At 50.8% G+C, this 14,059-nt stretch overlaps 1 protein-coding gene across 3 annotated transcripts in view; it reads right to left on the reverse strand.

The window, feature by feature from the left end:
- Window positions 1–2,654: 2,654 nt before the first annotated feature.
- LOC133348879 (zinc finger FYVE domain-containing protein 9-like) overlaps window positions 2,655–14,059 on the reverse strand; it is a 51,843-nt gene continuing 40,438 nt past the window's right edge. For all 3 annotated transcript variants that reach the window (XM_061561979.1, XM_061561961.1, XM_061561970.1), the window contains exons 16-19: window positions 13,037–13,199; window positions 12,297–12,402; window positions 11,059–11,265; window positions 2,655–10,251 (exon numbers count right to left, since the gene is read on the reverse strand). In XM_061561979.1, coding sequence (XP_061417963.1) covers window positions 10,084–10,251; window positions 11,059–11,265; window positions 12,297–12,402; window positions 13,037–13,199 — 644 coding nt within the window. In that variant the 3' untranslated portion in view covers window positions 2,655–10,083. The remainder of the gene's footprint in view (window positions 10,252–11,058; window positions 11,266–12,296; window positions 12,403–13,036; window positions 13,200–14,059) is intronic.

Raw genomic sequence — 14,059 nt, forward strand, 5'->3', positions numbered from 1 at the left:
ACTAGTTCATCCAGTCCTTCGTAGATAGCTTTAACAGCTTCTGATAGTGCACTCCAGTGTGTTTCAGGCCGTCGTAGTTTCCGCCACCAAAAAACAGGCCAGTGACTAAGGCTGAAAGACTGCGCCTGTCTGTTGTTTGGGACGTTCTTCCATGTAAGTTCTTAATAGGCGCGCGTACCAAAATGTAATTACATGACATGTAGGCTGTGTGTGGCGGGATATATAAACTTTTAGGTTGAGGTGTAGATTTGTGCAGTAGTTTCAGACTGCCGCGCCCGCCGCAATAAGTTATAATGTAACGTTGTAAGCCTCATTTTGGCGCCCCTTTACCTTGGCGCCCGGGGACATATGTACCCCCCTGCCCCCACCCCCCTAGCTACGCCTCTGCCATGTTACATGTTGGCCATTGTGAACTGGCCACTCTACGAACTTGGTGGCCAGTTCAAAATGGCCACCGCAGTTATTGTTCGTTTCTCTCTCATTTTATTGAAGTTTCCTTTTATGCTGTTTATCTGGTGATTCGCCATGTTCAAGAATGTGACGTAGTGGTGTTGTGCTGCTCCCTGTGGGTCGTTACTCAGTGCTGTGATTGTGGACCATGCTTTCTTGCTATTGTGCGTCATGTTTGTGTTTTCAATCAGCTCCTGTCATGACTTGCATTGTTCTTCTGCCAATCCAACAGCGAGCTCTTCCCCAGCCGCCATGGGGATTAACCAGGTGAGAACTAAAGAGACCAGGACGAGTCTCGTTTGCTGGAATGATCACATAGGACATTAGTCGACCAGTAGGGGGCGATGATCACCATGTAAAACCACAAATTAGTAGAAACCAGTGGCTCGTCGCTATAACAGTGGGGACCATAGTCCCACGTGACGGGTCGGAAGGTGCCCTTATCTTGATTGCTGGTGGAAACGAGCCAGAGCACCGCACCACACTTGCATTAGATGGAGTCGACCAGGAGAAGGTCCGTATATGAACTGCCACAGGATATGTGAATGATGGTGAGGAATCGAACCCCAATAACCAATGCACACAACACAAAATGCTCCAAGATGGGATAGCACACACACATATTGGTACCCTCATCTTCAAACAGTGGTCGTTACTGCTGGCTTGACACAATGACAATATTCCATGGTAGGGACCAGTCTCAAAGGACAAGATTTCCTTTCTAGTGTATGGCCTCGTTTCATTGATCACAGGACGACTGAGCAAGCTGATGACGCTGTTTCAGCCTCCCATGAGTGAAATCATGAATACAAGTTGAAAGAGCGCCATTTACACCAGGGCGTCCCAGAAGGCTGCGATAAGCAACTTGCATAACATCACAACTCAAACAACTTACAGGGCACCATCAGTGGCAGCTCTGCCGGTGTGGCACAAGGTAAGTCAGCGCGTGGCCTTCAAGCGGACATTGGTCTGCCAGTAGGGGGGGGGGGGGGTGGAGGCGATGATTGCAGTGTAATCCAATTGAGTCCACTGGGTCAAATTTGGACCATGCTGCCGGCACACAATGGCCTTTCTCTTTTCGAATGAAGTGACGGGAACTTTCACGTCCACTGTAAAACAGACGTTGTGTATTCACGCTATACAACCCGAGCAGTAATAACCGGGGCAGCCTGTCAGCTTCGAACTGCGAACCTCTGCAACAAGCGGCGATACTCGAAACGACTTGGCCGCGTCACCGCCCCCGGTGATCTTCTTAATCCTCGAGCCCAAACCACATCCTGCAATTCACTTGCCGCTCCCGCCTGGTGGCAGACGTTTCGCAGTTCCAATGTATGATGCCAAACACTGAATCATGCGAATACCATTTGATACACTGGGGTGTTTACAAAACATGTACTCTTATTAGCCGTACGAATACATTGGAACGACTAAAGTTTCGTGGTTCCAGAGTCTGCTCTGGCCCATGAAACAACGAGCTGCATCCCAGCGGTACACGAGGTGCCATCACAGGAAGGAGACGCACACAAGCCAGCCCAACCCACCCACCCAAAGAGTGGCATCAACTTTGCAAGAATAATCTTTATTATTGCTTGTATTTGCATATTCAATACAGATAAATACATAAGGGGGGTTCCTTTTGTGCCGTGTGTTCACAAACACTGACGGCACGCAGCGCTGCGTTAATCTTTGTCGCACGTGTGTGTACACCTATCTTTGCACATCTATGTGTGTGTAAATTGCCTCTGAGGGAATACACGGATGTGTGTGTAGTGTACGTGCCTGTGTGTGGGGGTAATATACCATCCAAAAAATACAAGTGATTCAAACTATAATAAAATGCTTTTGCAACTCAAATTTGTTAAACCCTATTCATAACACTAACTCTATCCCTCTTACTAGCAGTTACATGAACAATTTCTGAACATCCGACACCTATTAATTGTATCCATTCCGAACCCTAGCCCTCATCTGGTCAATTTCACTTTACTAATGCTGACATTAACCCTAACCCCCATCTATACGTAACTTTAATCTCATCACTAACTCTACCATTTACCTAACCCTAACCTTACCTTGGAAACAACACGAATTGTCTCTTACAGTGACCCTCTTCTACAGTGGGACCAGGAGAAGTCTCGTTAGAACAGAGAAGGCGGGGGGAGGCGAGGGGGCACGGGGGTGAGGGCATGGGGGTGATGGGGGTGGGCACAGTGAAGTTAATAATATCAAGATTCGGACAAGATGGAGCTAGTTGGAGAAGCCCTGCCATTGGACAGATGGCGACAGAGTCATCCTGATCAACAGATAAATCCCACCATAAGCAAAATTACGTTTTCCAATTGCTCTATAACACGAATACTTCCAACATGTAAAACATCCCCTTAGATCTCGAAATTGAATCTCAATGACATAAGAATGATTTTCTTGCCGGCAGTCTGTTTTCTCCATCATAGCTCCAAGCACCCACGTCTGTCTTTGTTGTGGAAAAAGTGCGTGTCTGCTGCACATCGTTCTGTTCCCGCCTAATAATGCTGCTCATGATATTCTGAAGTTAAACCTAGCAGCCTTTCATATTACGGTCTTGTATTTTGCGGAAGCATGGGCTAAGTATCAGAGGACTATTCTAAACTGCCACGGAGCACATTTGAATTGCGACAGATAGTTTCAACGGCCTATAGACCCCACACCCCCCTTGCTTTCCTAGACGCTCCAACCTAAACACTGGCAGGATATCTAGGTAAGAAAGTGCAGTCCTGCTCAGACATATTTCAGCGGAGGGAATTTTCTTGTTGTTGAGAATTTCAGAATGAAAACACAAAGTGAAAACAATGAATACTGTACTCGTTAAAACTGCTCAGAAGTGTGCATCATCCCCTCTGACATTACATATATTTTCATGAAAACTATACACCACAAAAAGCTAGCCACCATGTTCACGTATATTGACATTGACACTGATGTCAAAACCCCATGGTGATTAAATTCCAGATATATGACTGGCCACATTTTTTTCAAACTGGCCATGACCAACAGTGCCAAGTTCCACACCCTGAATGTGTTCCCAACTACAGCCTCATGAGGCTGCACATGGAGCAGTGCCGCGCTGAAACATGACAGTCCTCTTATCCGCGGTAATATCGGGACTGATATCGCGGATACAATTATCCGAGGGGTTATCTGCAATTTGACTCCCATTTGCGGGGTACATAACTCGAGGTTAACCCGTGGACAATAGGATGAATCCCCCACAAAAAATCACGAGTATGAGGAGACCCCATCGCTATGCATTATGGGCAAAATCGTGGATAACCGCGGATGGATATCGGGCCGGGGGATAATAAACAGGTGCTTTCATGGAGCCTACAGCTGCCTCAGGTAATGAGTAGAGGGTTACAGGCCGCGGATAAGAGGAGTTCTGTATTGCATTCAGGCTGCACACTTTACCACGATGCTAGGTGTGTGTGCGTCAATGTCATGTGCTGCTGTGCGCTGTGGATTATGCCAATTGCTACAAAAACAACTCCATCGGACACTTTTATATTGAACGATAAAATAAACATTGCAATGCCTGGGATAAAGGGGGGGGGGGGTGTCATCATTCGCTGTGACGAGTAAGTTTTGACGAGAGCAGCCAAAGCGCGTTCGCCAGCGAGTCGGTTTCTACCGAGGCAAACCCATTACCACCACAATGCCACCAGTCTGATGATTTCCGCAGTGCGATTCAACAAGTCAAGCCACCCGTTTTTAAAGGAACTGCAAAGCTCTACAACGCATCTCAACCAGCGCCTTGTGCTAAAGGCGAAACGTTAACCTTGAGAGTTGGCTGGTACTACACAAAGCCCTTTTCTTTTAGGGCCAATGTCAGCCGTATATAGATGTTTTATATATATAGGCAGTGTAAATCGTGAGTGTGGAAGTTTGATTTGTCCCATGTCCCGTGCTTACCCAGCTATGCCTCTGCAATCAGGATCAATCATTTGATCGGCCCTTTTGTTAACCCCCTGCTGGATGAGGCTCTCCCTATGCCATGTGGGTTGTGGGGGTTGTCTGACCATACTTCACCACGCTGTTTCAGTGTGGCCTATTGAAGGGGGGAAAGGTGAGGGTAGCAGAGACTGGGATCATATTAGTGCAGTACAACGCTGGCGTTGTCTGCACCACCCCTGTGCTATCCAGAGCAGAGCCCCCGCAGCTCCATTGGCAACATGCTTGTTCCCCGCTTAGCTTTACGAGAATCTGTCGAAGTCTGGTGCATTGCTGGCGACTTGGAGATAGCCTCAGCGGGCGTGGATACCTGGCACGGTCGAAAGCTGATCCTCGAGAATGGACACCATGTCAACCCACACGGGTTATCCGTATTGTTGTGCAGGAGAATTGAGTTTTTAGATCCATACGGCCGTTTAAATACGGGAAAACAATGTTGTATCTATTATTTGTTCGTTTTTCTCCCTTGTGATGGAGACTTTGTAGGATGAACGTTGAGATTTATAAGGGCACCGTCTGAATTAGTCTGTAATAAGGTAGGGCACTGATGAGGAGTTGACAGGTATGAGAATGACGCGCGAGAGCTGAGACAGTGCAATGGATGCACCCACTGAGATTCACCGCGGTGTTCCCATGAACCCAGATGTGAGTGCAATATTCCAGACGCCCCATAGACAAGAGTTGTAAAGGGATGCGAACATTGCTTCAGAGTTCGGCCGTGGGTCACTTTCGCATGTGGGACTCGAGCTAAAACGGCGGCACATGGTCTCATCTGCATCGCACGCGACCAAATAGGGTGCTTAATATAAAACAGGCGACGTTCTGGACCATGGCCCTTCTTAACAGCACACCGATTGAAGGACCATTGCCCGAAACGTTTCCCATTTTTTCTCCTTTTAATGCAGCGATATTAACGAGCGTGTGGTGCGCGTCCGTTGTGCTCGTGCACCACTGCCAACGCAGAGTATCGCCAATTAATGCGATCTTTCATGTGCGCGTGGAAAGTTGGCAGGATGCGTTGGCAACTCATCCTTAGAAATGAGCAAGTTGTTGCCATCAATTAACCATCGATGTGGAGCTAACCGGCTGATATGCGAGCACCCTCCTCCCCACTCGTATAATCTCATCGGGCTCTCGCCTGGTGAACGAAACTCGTACAAGTTGTGGGAAGGGAGCGCACAGCCTGGCACGTGCCATGCGGAGATCCCGCCCGTCTCAACGAGGTTCTCAATGAGTGAGCGCCCCAGGGTGATCCAGACTCCAGGCTACTTGTAAATAATGCTGTTGCTGCCGATGGGAGGTGGTGGGATGGACGGACGGGGGGCTAATGGGCCACACGACTGCAGGGTGATGTAAGTCGTAAAGAGTAAATGAAAAACATTTCACGCATTCCCTGCCCAAAGAAGGTGCAGGAAGATGAGATCGTGCAAAAACCACATCGTCAACACAGTATTGATTTGTATACATTATTCGTCGGCACTTGCAAATCCTTCACATCGTCGTCGGTAATGGAAGACTGCGCAGTGATAAAATGGTTTTCGGTCGTCGTCACATCACGCCCTGCGCCTCACAGTCCCTGCGTCACAACTCTGCGGCCCTGCGCCGCTTTGCCCTGGGTTTGAATCCTGGACTCCCACCAACCAACGATAACAAAAAAAACCAACATCTCAATCAAGCCACAAGTAACTGGGCATGCCACCATCGGGCTTTTGGTGTTTACACTCAGGTAAGCAGATCCTCTTAAGGGCTTCTTCATGAAGTTGGACACGTGAACTGCTCTGCATACAAAGCCGAAACAAAAGCGACGGAGCGACTGTGTAAAAGCTCGACCCTGAAAGAACACCGAATGAAAAGTGATGTCATTTGAGGGGTAATATGGAATTGATCGTTTGGATGCCCGTGCCAAGGCGCCAACAGAGCAACTGGGTTTTCATTTCTCCAGAATGCAAAAGCCGAAATTGACATTTGGGGTTGCCGCTGGAGTGGATGGTTATAAAGCAGTGGATTGTTTATTTGGTTCGTGTCCCTTTAAAAAAAAAACCAATCGCGCAAGTCTGGGCTGAAGTAAAGCCGAATACCCGTGCACATAATTCGGCTTCCCGGATGCAGGCGCTGATGACAATGCAGAGACCACGGCCTCATTGAAGGCGTAACCCAAAAATACTGAAGCTGTTGTTTGGTGGTGGCGACCGAGGAAGGAGGCGGATCTAGAAACTCCCCTGGAGAGGCAGCGGTCCCAACATGTTAAGCTGTTTAATAAATAGAGTTCTACGTAAACTACAAATATCCAATGTGTTTCCTGTGGTAAATGAAAATACCCATTTCTCTGGGTGTCAACGAGGGGGGGGGAGCGATTTCCCACATTGCCTCCTTCCTTGGAGCCACCACGAACCCAGGGCTCTCTGGGCTTTGTACGTACGTAGAGCTTCTTTCGCACCGTACGCGGTCAACCGTGCAAATCCGCGGTGGACTTGTGAGCGTCGTTACCGAGGAACGATAATCGAAAGCCACAGCAACACGACTCCCTGGCGCACAGCGGCAGCGTCCTCGGGCGCCGTCACAGCCAAGGCAGTCTCGCTTCCCATCGGGAGGTGCGAGGAGCCCATGAGGCCCGGTTGACACCACGACGCACGGTGCATGCCGGGAGCTGCTGCGTTACTCGATGGGACACCAGCGCAGAGGTGAACGTGAAACGCCTCGTGGCGGCTCACTGTCGCGTCGATGGGTGCCACGATTTGAGAGGTAAATAAGCAATCCTTTTTTTTTTAAACAGCTTTCAACAGATAGTTTTGATAACGAAATTAAATAAAAACCCAGGTATATTTTGTTTTGCGTGTTCATTTACGGGTACAGACTACCAACAATCTCTGTATGGTCGACATTATACACATTTATTTACATCTGTGCCACTGGTTATAGTAATGGGCAGCCCTAATTCTAACACCAATCCATCCGAGCACATGGCAGTGCCCTCCTTCATAAAGAGCTACGACAAATACAGAGCCACCTCCCACTTCGCAAGATGGAGCTCCGACGTGCTTTATGTTGAACCTCTTTCTCACTGTACGTAGCCAACCGTGCAAATCGGAGGTGCAGGGGAAGGACAAGAAACTAAACACAAAAAGCTGTTCTGAAGAAATGAGTTTTCAATCAAGATTTAAAAGTGCATAGCTCCACGGTGTCATCAACCTGCACGAGACACTAGCACCGGATATTGCGAGCATATCAAAAGCTTCATCCGAAGAGCCACATGCGGTGGGAGGGGACTTTCATCTCGCGACGTGGGAGGTGGGGTTGGTGGTTGCCGCAGCGATGGGAGTTTGTGCGAGGCATCCACGAAGGTCAGATGAGGTGCCGGAAGGACGTCTGTTGGGGTTTGAGCGCTCTCCTCTTTGCGCTCGGGTTTTCTCGAGGCACTCTGGTTTCTTCCCACGAATTTGGCCAAACATTACGACGCCCGTTAGAACTAGCGACTCAGCGAGACTTTCCTGAGTAAACCTACGAAACGAGAGATCAATGACAGTAGCAAGGCATTGGGGGGGGCGGGTGGTGGAGGGGCTGCACGCCAACATTGCTCGTCAAGACTTCGTGCGGCTGCCACAGCGCCGGTGACAGCCGGTGACAACCTGCAACCTGTTGCCGAGCGACGCTGCCAACTGGAAAGCGCCTGCCAATGGGGCAGCCGCCTCAATGCTGCGACTCACGATGAAAAGCGGTCACGTGCGAGCGAATCACGTTCCGGCAAAAAATTCACATCAACGCTTTTTAAAGCAAGCCCCAGTGTTTTTAACGTGCACTTTTTTGTTTTTTTACAATTCATACAACAGGATTTAGTGTTTCGACGCTCAGGTCGACAGTGCTTAGGCCTCTCCCTCCGGACCCTCCACTTGCTCGTCAACCTGGATGACGACGGCGCCACGCTCATCGCACGCGATCGCGAGTCGCGTTCGATGATGCGAGTCTAGCAATGGCTGCCGCATTGAGAGGGTCGTGGTTCTGTTGAATAAAGTCGGCGAATGAGAACGAGCAGCAGCAGCATTCCGACTGGTGGCTTTTCAGGCGTGGTCCACACACTAACATTGTGAACAAGAAAGCCCCGCTGATTATAACACAAAATTAGTTGGTGTCAGCGTAATGCATTTTATGTGGTATGCAGAATGCCCACTTTCACTGGATTCCTGCGCAAATTGAGGCCGGGACACCGCTCAAAGTATCGACGAGGAAGGCAGGGAGCCCGAGTCCGCGAGCAGCCCGAGTGGCCAGCACGCTCGCCACCGAGCCACTTTGCGTGGACACAATGGTTTTATTCCCACGGCAATCTCCCGGTAACTTTAGCATCAAATTATTATCATGATTCTTATTAAAGTGCTCTGAGTAAAGAGGGTGTTAAATACTGCGGAATAAACCCCAAACTTTTGAATAACCTGCCAATTATAAATATTTTTAAAAAACTGGTAGTGCGCAACTAGTCAAGACAGCTGTTGGCTTCACTGAGCTCAGAGCCGATAAAATTTCAGACGTATTGTTTCCAGGTCTCCTTTGCAAGTTAAATATCAATTTAGCTTGCCAGCCAGCCTCGTTGGGCTCTTGCCCAGATAAATAAAGGAGAGCGACTGGGCTTCAATGACAGCACAAGGCACTGCCGAGGGGCGGCTGCGTGGCTAAGGGGATTCGTAATGGCCATGTCGGTCGATGAGCCTGCACCGATTAAACATGGGTGCAAATCTAGGTGGCCGGTCCTGATGAAACCAAACATTTGAGTGTAGTGAGCTGATCGTCTTAACCCAGGTCGCTAATACGCGTGCGCAAATATATCTCGTAATAAACTAGACTCTTCTCAATTCCGAGGGCTGAAATAAAATAAGGTGAGCGATGTGTGGACCACTCTTTACAAGAGTATCCAGGCGAGACGCCCCACGTTGGGAAACGGCGACGCTTCGAGTGACGAGGTGGAGCTCTGCTGACCATTTGTGTGAGGACATTTTTTCCATATCAGAACGCGATTCCAATAGCGCCGACTGGGTATCATCAGTGCTGAGACCTTTTAAATGGTTTTGCTGTAAATGCATTTCATCAGTGAGAGGAGGCTGAACCGCGGGAGAAAGGATGTGCTATGGGTGCGTTGCGTGTGTCAGTTGAGGCCTGGTATGTTTTGTACGACCGTCTCGGTGCGTCTGCTGTCGACTGGCGCTGGCGGGAGTGGTGCGGTGCCCATGCCAAGCGGGCGGGGCTGCCGTTGTTCCAAGTTCTGGTGAGCGGCGCTCTCCTCGCGTCCCGAGCGTCCGCGTGTCCACGTGCGTGCGCACGTTCCGAAGTCCCCACCGTAAAATTACACTCATGCGTACAAAGTGAAAATGCACAGTTCACTCTCGGACAGTTCTTCCCGGCACAATCGGCAACTGGACGTCGAGACGTTTTTTTTTGGTAGAAATCAAAGCGGCTTGAAAAATAACGAAATAGAGAAAGACACGGGCCGCTAACGAGCGTGGCTCGTTCGAAAATATATGACATCCGTTCAATTCGCAAGGACCCTCGCAGCATCAAAATGGACGGAGGCGCAGTGGCAGCAACTCGGTTTTCGCGGAGCGCCGCTTCGTCGCCGTCGCCACAGCAACAGCAGCCTCGTGCCGGCGACGGTCCGCTGAGTCGCTAGGAGACGTTCTCCATGATGGAGAAGACGAGCTCCATGCGCACGGCGCCATCGCCCGGGCCGCCCCCTCCTCCACCGCCGTGCATTATGGGTATGAGCGCGCAGTCCAGCTCGTTCATGTACTGCACGGGGAGCGGCTGCCCGTTTCCTCCGGCCTGGTAACCGACCTGGTCACAGAACGCGCACGCAGAGGGCAACGATCCCCAATTTAGCTTGAGATAGGGTTAGCGGCGTCTGCCGTCAGCGGTGGCTGCCTTATGGAGAGGCATTCAAGAGCGTGGGGAATTTCTAAATGCTGGTTCGGGGCTGTCAACAGAAATGAGCACTCCCAGCCACTCCTTCGAGCAGGAAGCTCAACGATTCTCCTGACTAGCCTTGTCCGACATGTGTCCTCAAAGTCCCGGGACTAATTCAGGATTGGGATAGCCCCGGAAAATCTGTTTTCTTCAACCCCGTTATTTCCACGAGACCAATGTTATCCTATTAACGATATGCATTTGTTATTTATATTGCTTTTCTATAATAAAAAGCATCAAATGCATTTAAAATCACATTTAATTCTGACAATAAATCTAACGATTAATAATGCGAGCGTATTGGCTGTGAAGTACAGGACTCAACCAGCCCTGCCCTGCCACGTGATGTTGCCGCGCAGCGTGAAGATGTATCACGCAACAAGTTGGCGCCGCTTTGCTTGCCGTTCAAACTTTCAAGCTTTTGGAGCGCCTCCGATGAGCACAGTTGGCTACATACGGTGCGAAAGAAGTTCACCATACACAGGTACAGCGCGGTTTTATATCTATGACCAAATTTGTTTTTTAATTAAATGCGTCTCTTTAAAATCCCCGTGACACGAGGGCCGCAGTGGCGAATCCACCCGCTGTTCTCTGCAGAAACTGCCCGCGATTCCGCCGTCAGCGACTGTCACCGCGGGGGCGGGGGGGGGCGACGGGAGGAGTAGCTCCGTGCAGTACCTGCTCAGAGTGCAGGGTGAGGCGTAGCCCCAGCTGCGTGAGTCCATCCTCGCGCAGCTCCTTGAGGCGAGGTGCCAGCGCCACGCAAAACGCGCGCGCCACCGCCTCCGCCACGCGGCTGTGGTCCGCGGGGTCGAAGGTCGACGTACCGCCCTCCCGACTCCCGCCCTCACCGACGCCTTCCTCCTCCTTCTGCAGGAAGAACACCTGCGCTCGCAGACCACAATGAGCGCACACGCACACACTTCAATAAACACACACGCACGTAAACTCCCCGTCAAGACTGAACACGTAGATTTATGAAGACAATATAACTGTTCAGAATAGATTTTTATTCGGTTAGGCCACGTAATGATCTGGGCAGATTTGCGTGCAATGACCCTCCACCACTCGACTCAACCAAACCAATTTAACTGTCACATTTACAAGCATTCTAATGCACTGGATTTTATTCAAACTTCCTGGACGATTTTGTACCAGTGTTCGAAATCTGAGTGAGCGTAATTGATGATTGGCGTGTTCTTCAAAGTTTGCGCACGTAACAATGTTATTTGATCGGCTGTGTCTGGTGGTGGAGGGTTTTACAACACAAATTTGGTCAGATCATTACGTGGCCTTACTGAAATAAATGAATTAGAAACCCCTATTAAGATACTATGGACACAACTGCGATGAAAAAGGGTCCGATACAGACAACATTTAAATTGCACACGCACATCTACATATTCACACATGCTTGTCAAGGCCGTCACAGTACTTAAATGGGTCTCATGTTTATATTTCGGTTGACATAGTTTACTTATCAACACCGGGTGCGGCTTGTAGGCCGGGCCAGCCACGCAGAGGGACGAGACAGGCTCAGACATCACGTGCATGTCTGGCAACCACTTCACCACTGCTCCCCACATGTACAAATACACGTGTGCACACAGAGACATAAATCCCCCATGTAGCCAGAACAGACTTGGGCAAGTGCTGTTAGTGCCAGCATCACGCCCGACTGCCTTTGCCTTCCTTTGTGGCGATGTTTAAACACTGCACCAGGTACTTATTTGAAGCCGAGTCGACCGAGAGAAGGCCCAGGACAGGGTCAGATAATCATTACGGGTGTTGGCCGTGATTAGGAATCGAACTCGGGTCGCCGGGTTTGGAGTGCAGTGCGCTAAACACTAAGCCACCGCTCCCCAACTGTGCACGCACACACACACACACGTGCACATCACTTGGTGTATACGGACCTCCGTCCACCTGATGATCTTCCCGCTGCCTTTGAACTCTGACCCCTGGAAGATCTTGACGCTGGGAACTCCCTCCATGGAGCGCCCATCGATGGGGCTCGTTACCCTGGAAACCACAGGGGAGAGGGTGGCGGAACGGAAGTCGTTGGAGGCGGCGTTCAGCCACAGCACGTTTCTTACATTTTGCGTCAAATCCGAGTTTTATAAACGTTTTACAGCGTTCCCTGCGACGGAGACTCCCTCCCACGAGGAGCGGGTTCCAGGGCATGCCCGCGTCGCTCTGCTAAAAGAGTGAACGTGAGATGATGGGCCAGCCCTGCCTCCTGGGCCTCTCTCTGCGAGCGATGCTTCGTTGCCTCTCTTGCATCTCGCGCCGGTACTGCTGTGGTCGGTGCTCCTCATTACTGAACCTGTCTGACTGTGTCGGGCCCTCTCGTAGCGCTCATCTCACAATGCCGTTCATCACTGCTCGCCGACGCTGTCGCACATGTGTGCGCACACATGCGGCAGTATGCATGCAAGTGTGTGTGCGTCAAGAGTGCATGCGCACGTGCGTCAGTATGCGTGCGTGCGTGCTTACGGGCGTGTCAGTATGCGTACACGTGTCGTTACGCGTGTCAGTACGCGAGTACGTGTGTACGTGCGTGTTAGTACGCGTGTGTCCATGCATGCATGCATACGTACGCGTGTCAGTACACGCAAATCTGCACGTGTGCGTGCGTGTGTGCGTGCGTGCCCACCCGCGGTTGAAGGCGGCGTCGTCGGCGACCCAGCGTGCGTGCACGTGTTCGCGAGGAGGCTCCCCGTCGGCACGGCCGCACACCAGCGTGTGGTCGCGCATCTCACGCAGCGCCGAGCGCAGCGCCTCCATCCCCTCCGCCGTGATCTGCACCATGAGCCCGTCTGCACAACAAAGACAAAGATCCCCCGTGTATAGCCTTTAACAGGCTGTTGGGGAAAGTGCTGTTACTGAGCACCTATGAAGGCCAGCACGGCACACGAGGGGGTGGGTGGACAGGACCACGCCCGGCCGTCTTTGTCTCCACAGTGGCGATGTTTACACACCGCACCAGGTACTCAATGAGGCTGAGTCGACCTAGGGGATGCCCAGGATAGGTTCAGATCATCATTACTGGTGATGGCGGCGTGCGGGAATCGAACCCGGGTGGCCAGGTTCTTCGCGCAGCTGAACGCTACATCACTGCTCCATACATGTACGCACACACACAGACACCTGCCTGAATTCTACCGCTAATCCTAACCCATTAGCCAACCAACCAGCTGCTAGCACTGGCCCTAACCAGCTAGCCGACCGGACACTAGCACTGGCTCAACTCTTAACCCGAAGCAAACAGCTGCTAGGACTGCCTCTATCCCTAACCCTAAACAAATAGCAAATCTGGTGTTAGCCCCACCACTACCCCTAACTCTAACTCGCCAACTAGAGAATAGCACTCCAACCCTACCCTAACCCCACTCTTCCGTTGCCTTTGTACACGGGGACGCTCACTTTGTCAATTTACCACTGATGCAGCACACCATCGCCAGCAGGCACATGGCCGGGGGGGCGGGGCCTGGGGGGGCTTTAATGGGGGGGCCCTGCAGGAGGGGAAGGCACTTCAATGGGGGCCCCCCCCCCTATGGATGGACACGGCATGTAAACTTAACTTAAATTTTTTTCGACCGTTTTGTAAGTTTCATCATCATCGCTGTTATCAGCCATGTCACACGCGCTTGGACACTGCATCTCCTGAGTGCAAATC

The sequence above is a fragment of the Lethenteron reissneri genome, chromosome 4, assembly GCF_015708825.2.
Source record: "Lethenteron reissneri isolate LAM-NWPU_2019-01 chromosome 4, ASM1570882v1, whole genome shotgun sequence".
In the NCBI taxonomy this organism is placed as follows: Eukaryota; Metazoa; Chordata; class Hyperoartia; order Petromyzontiformes; family Petromyzontidae; genus Lethenteron; species Lethenteron reissneri.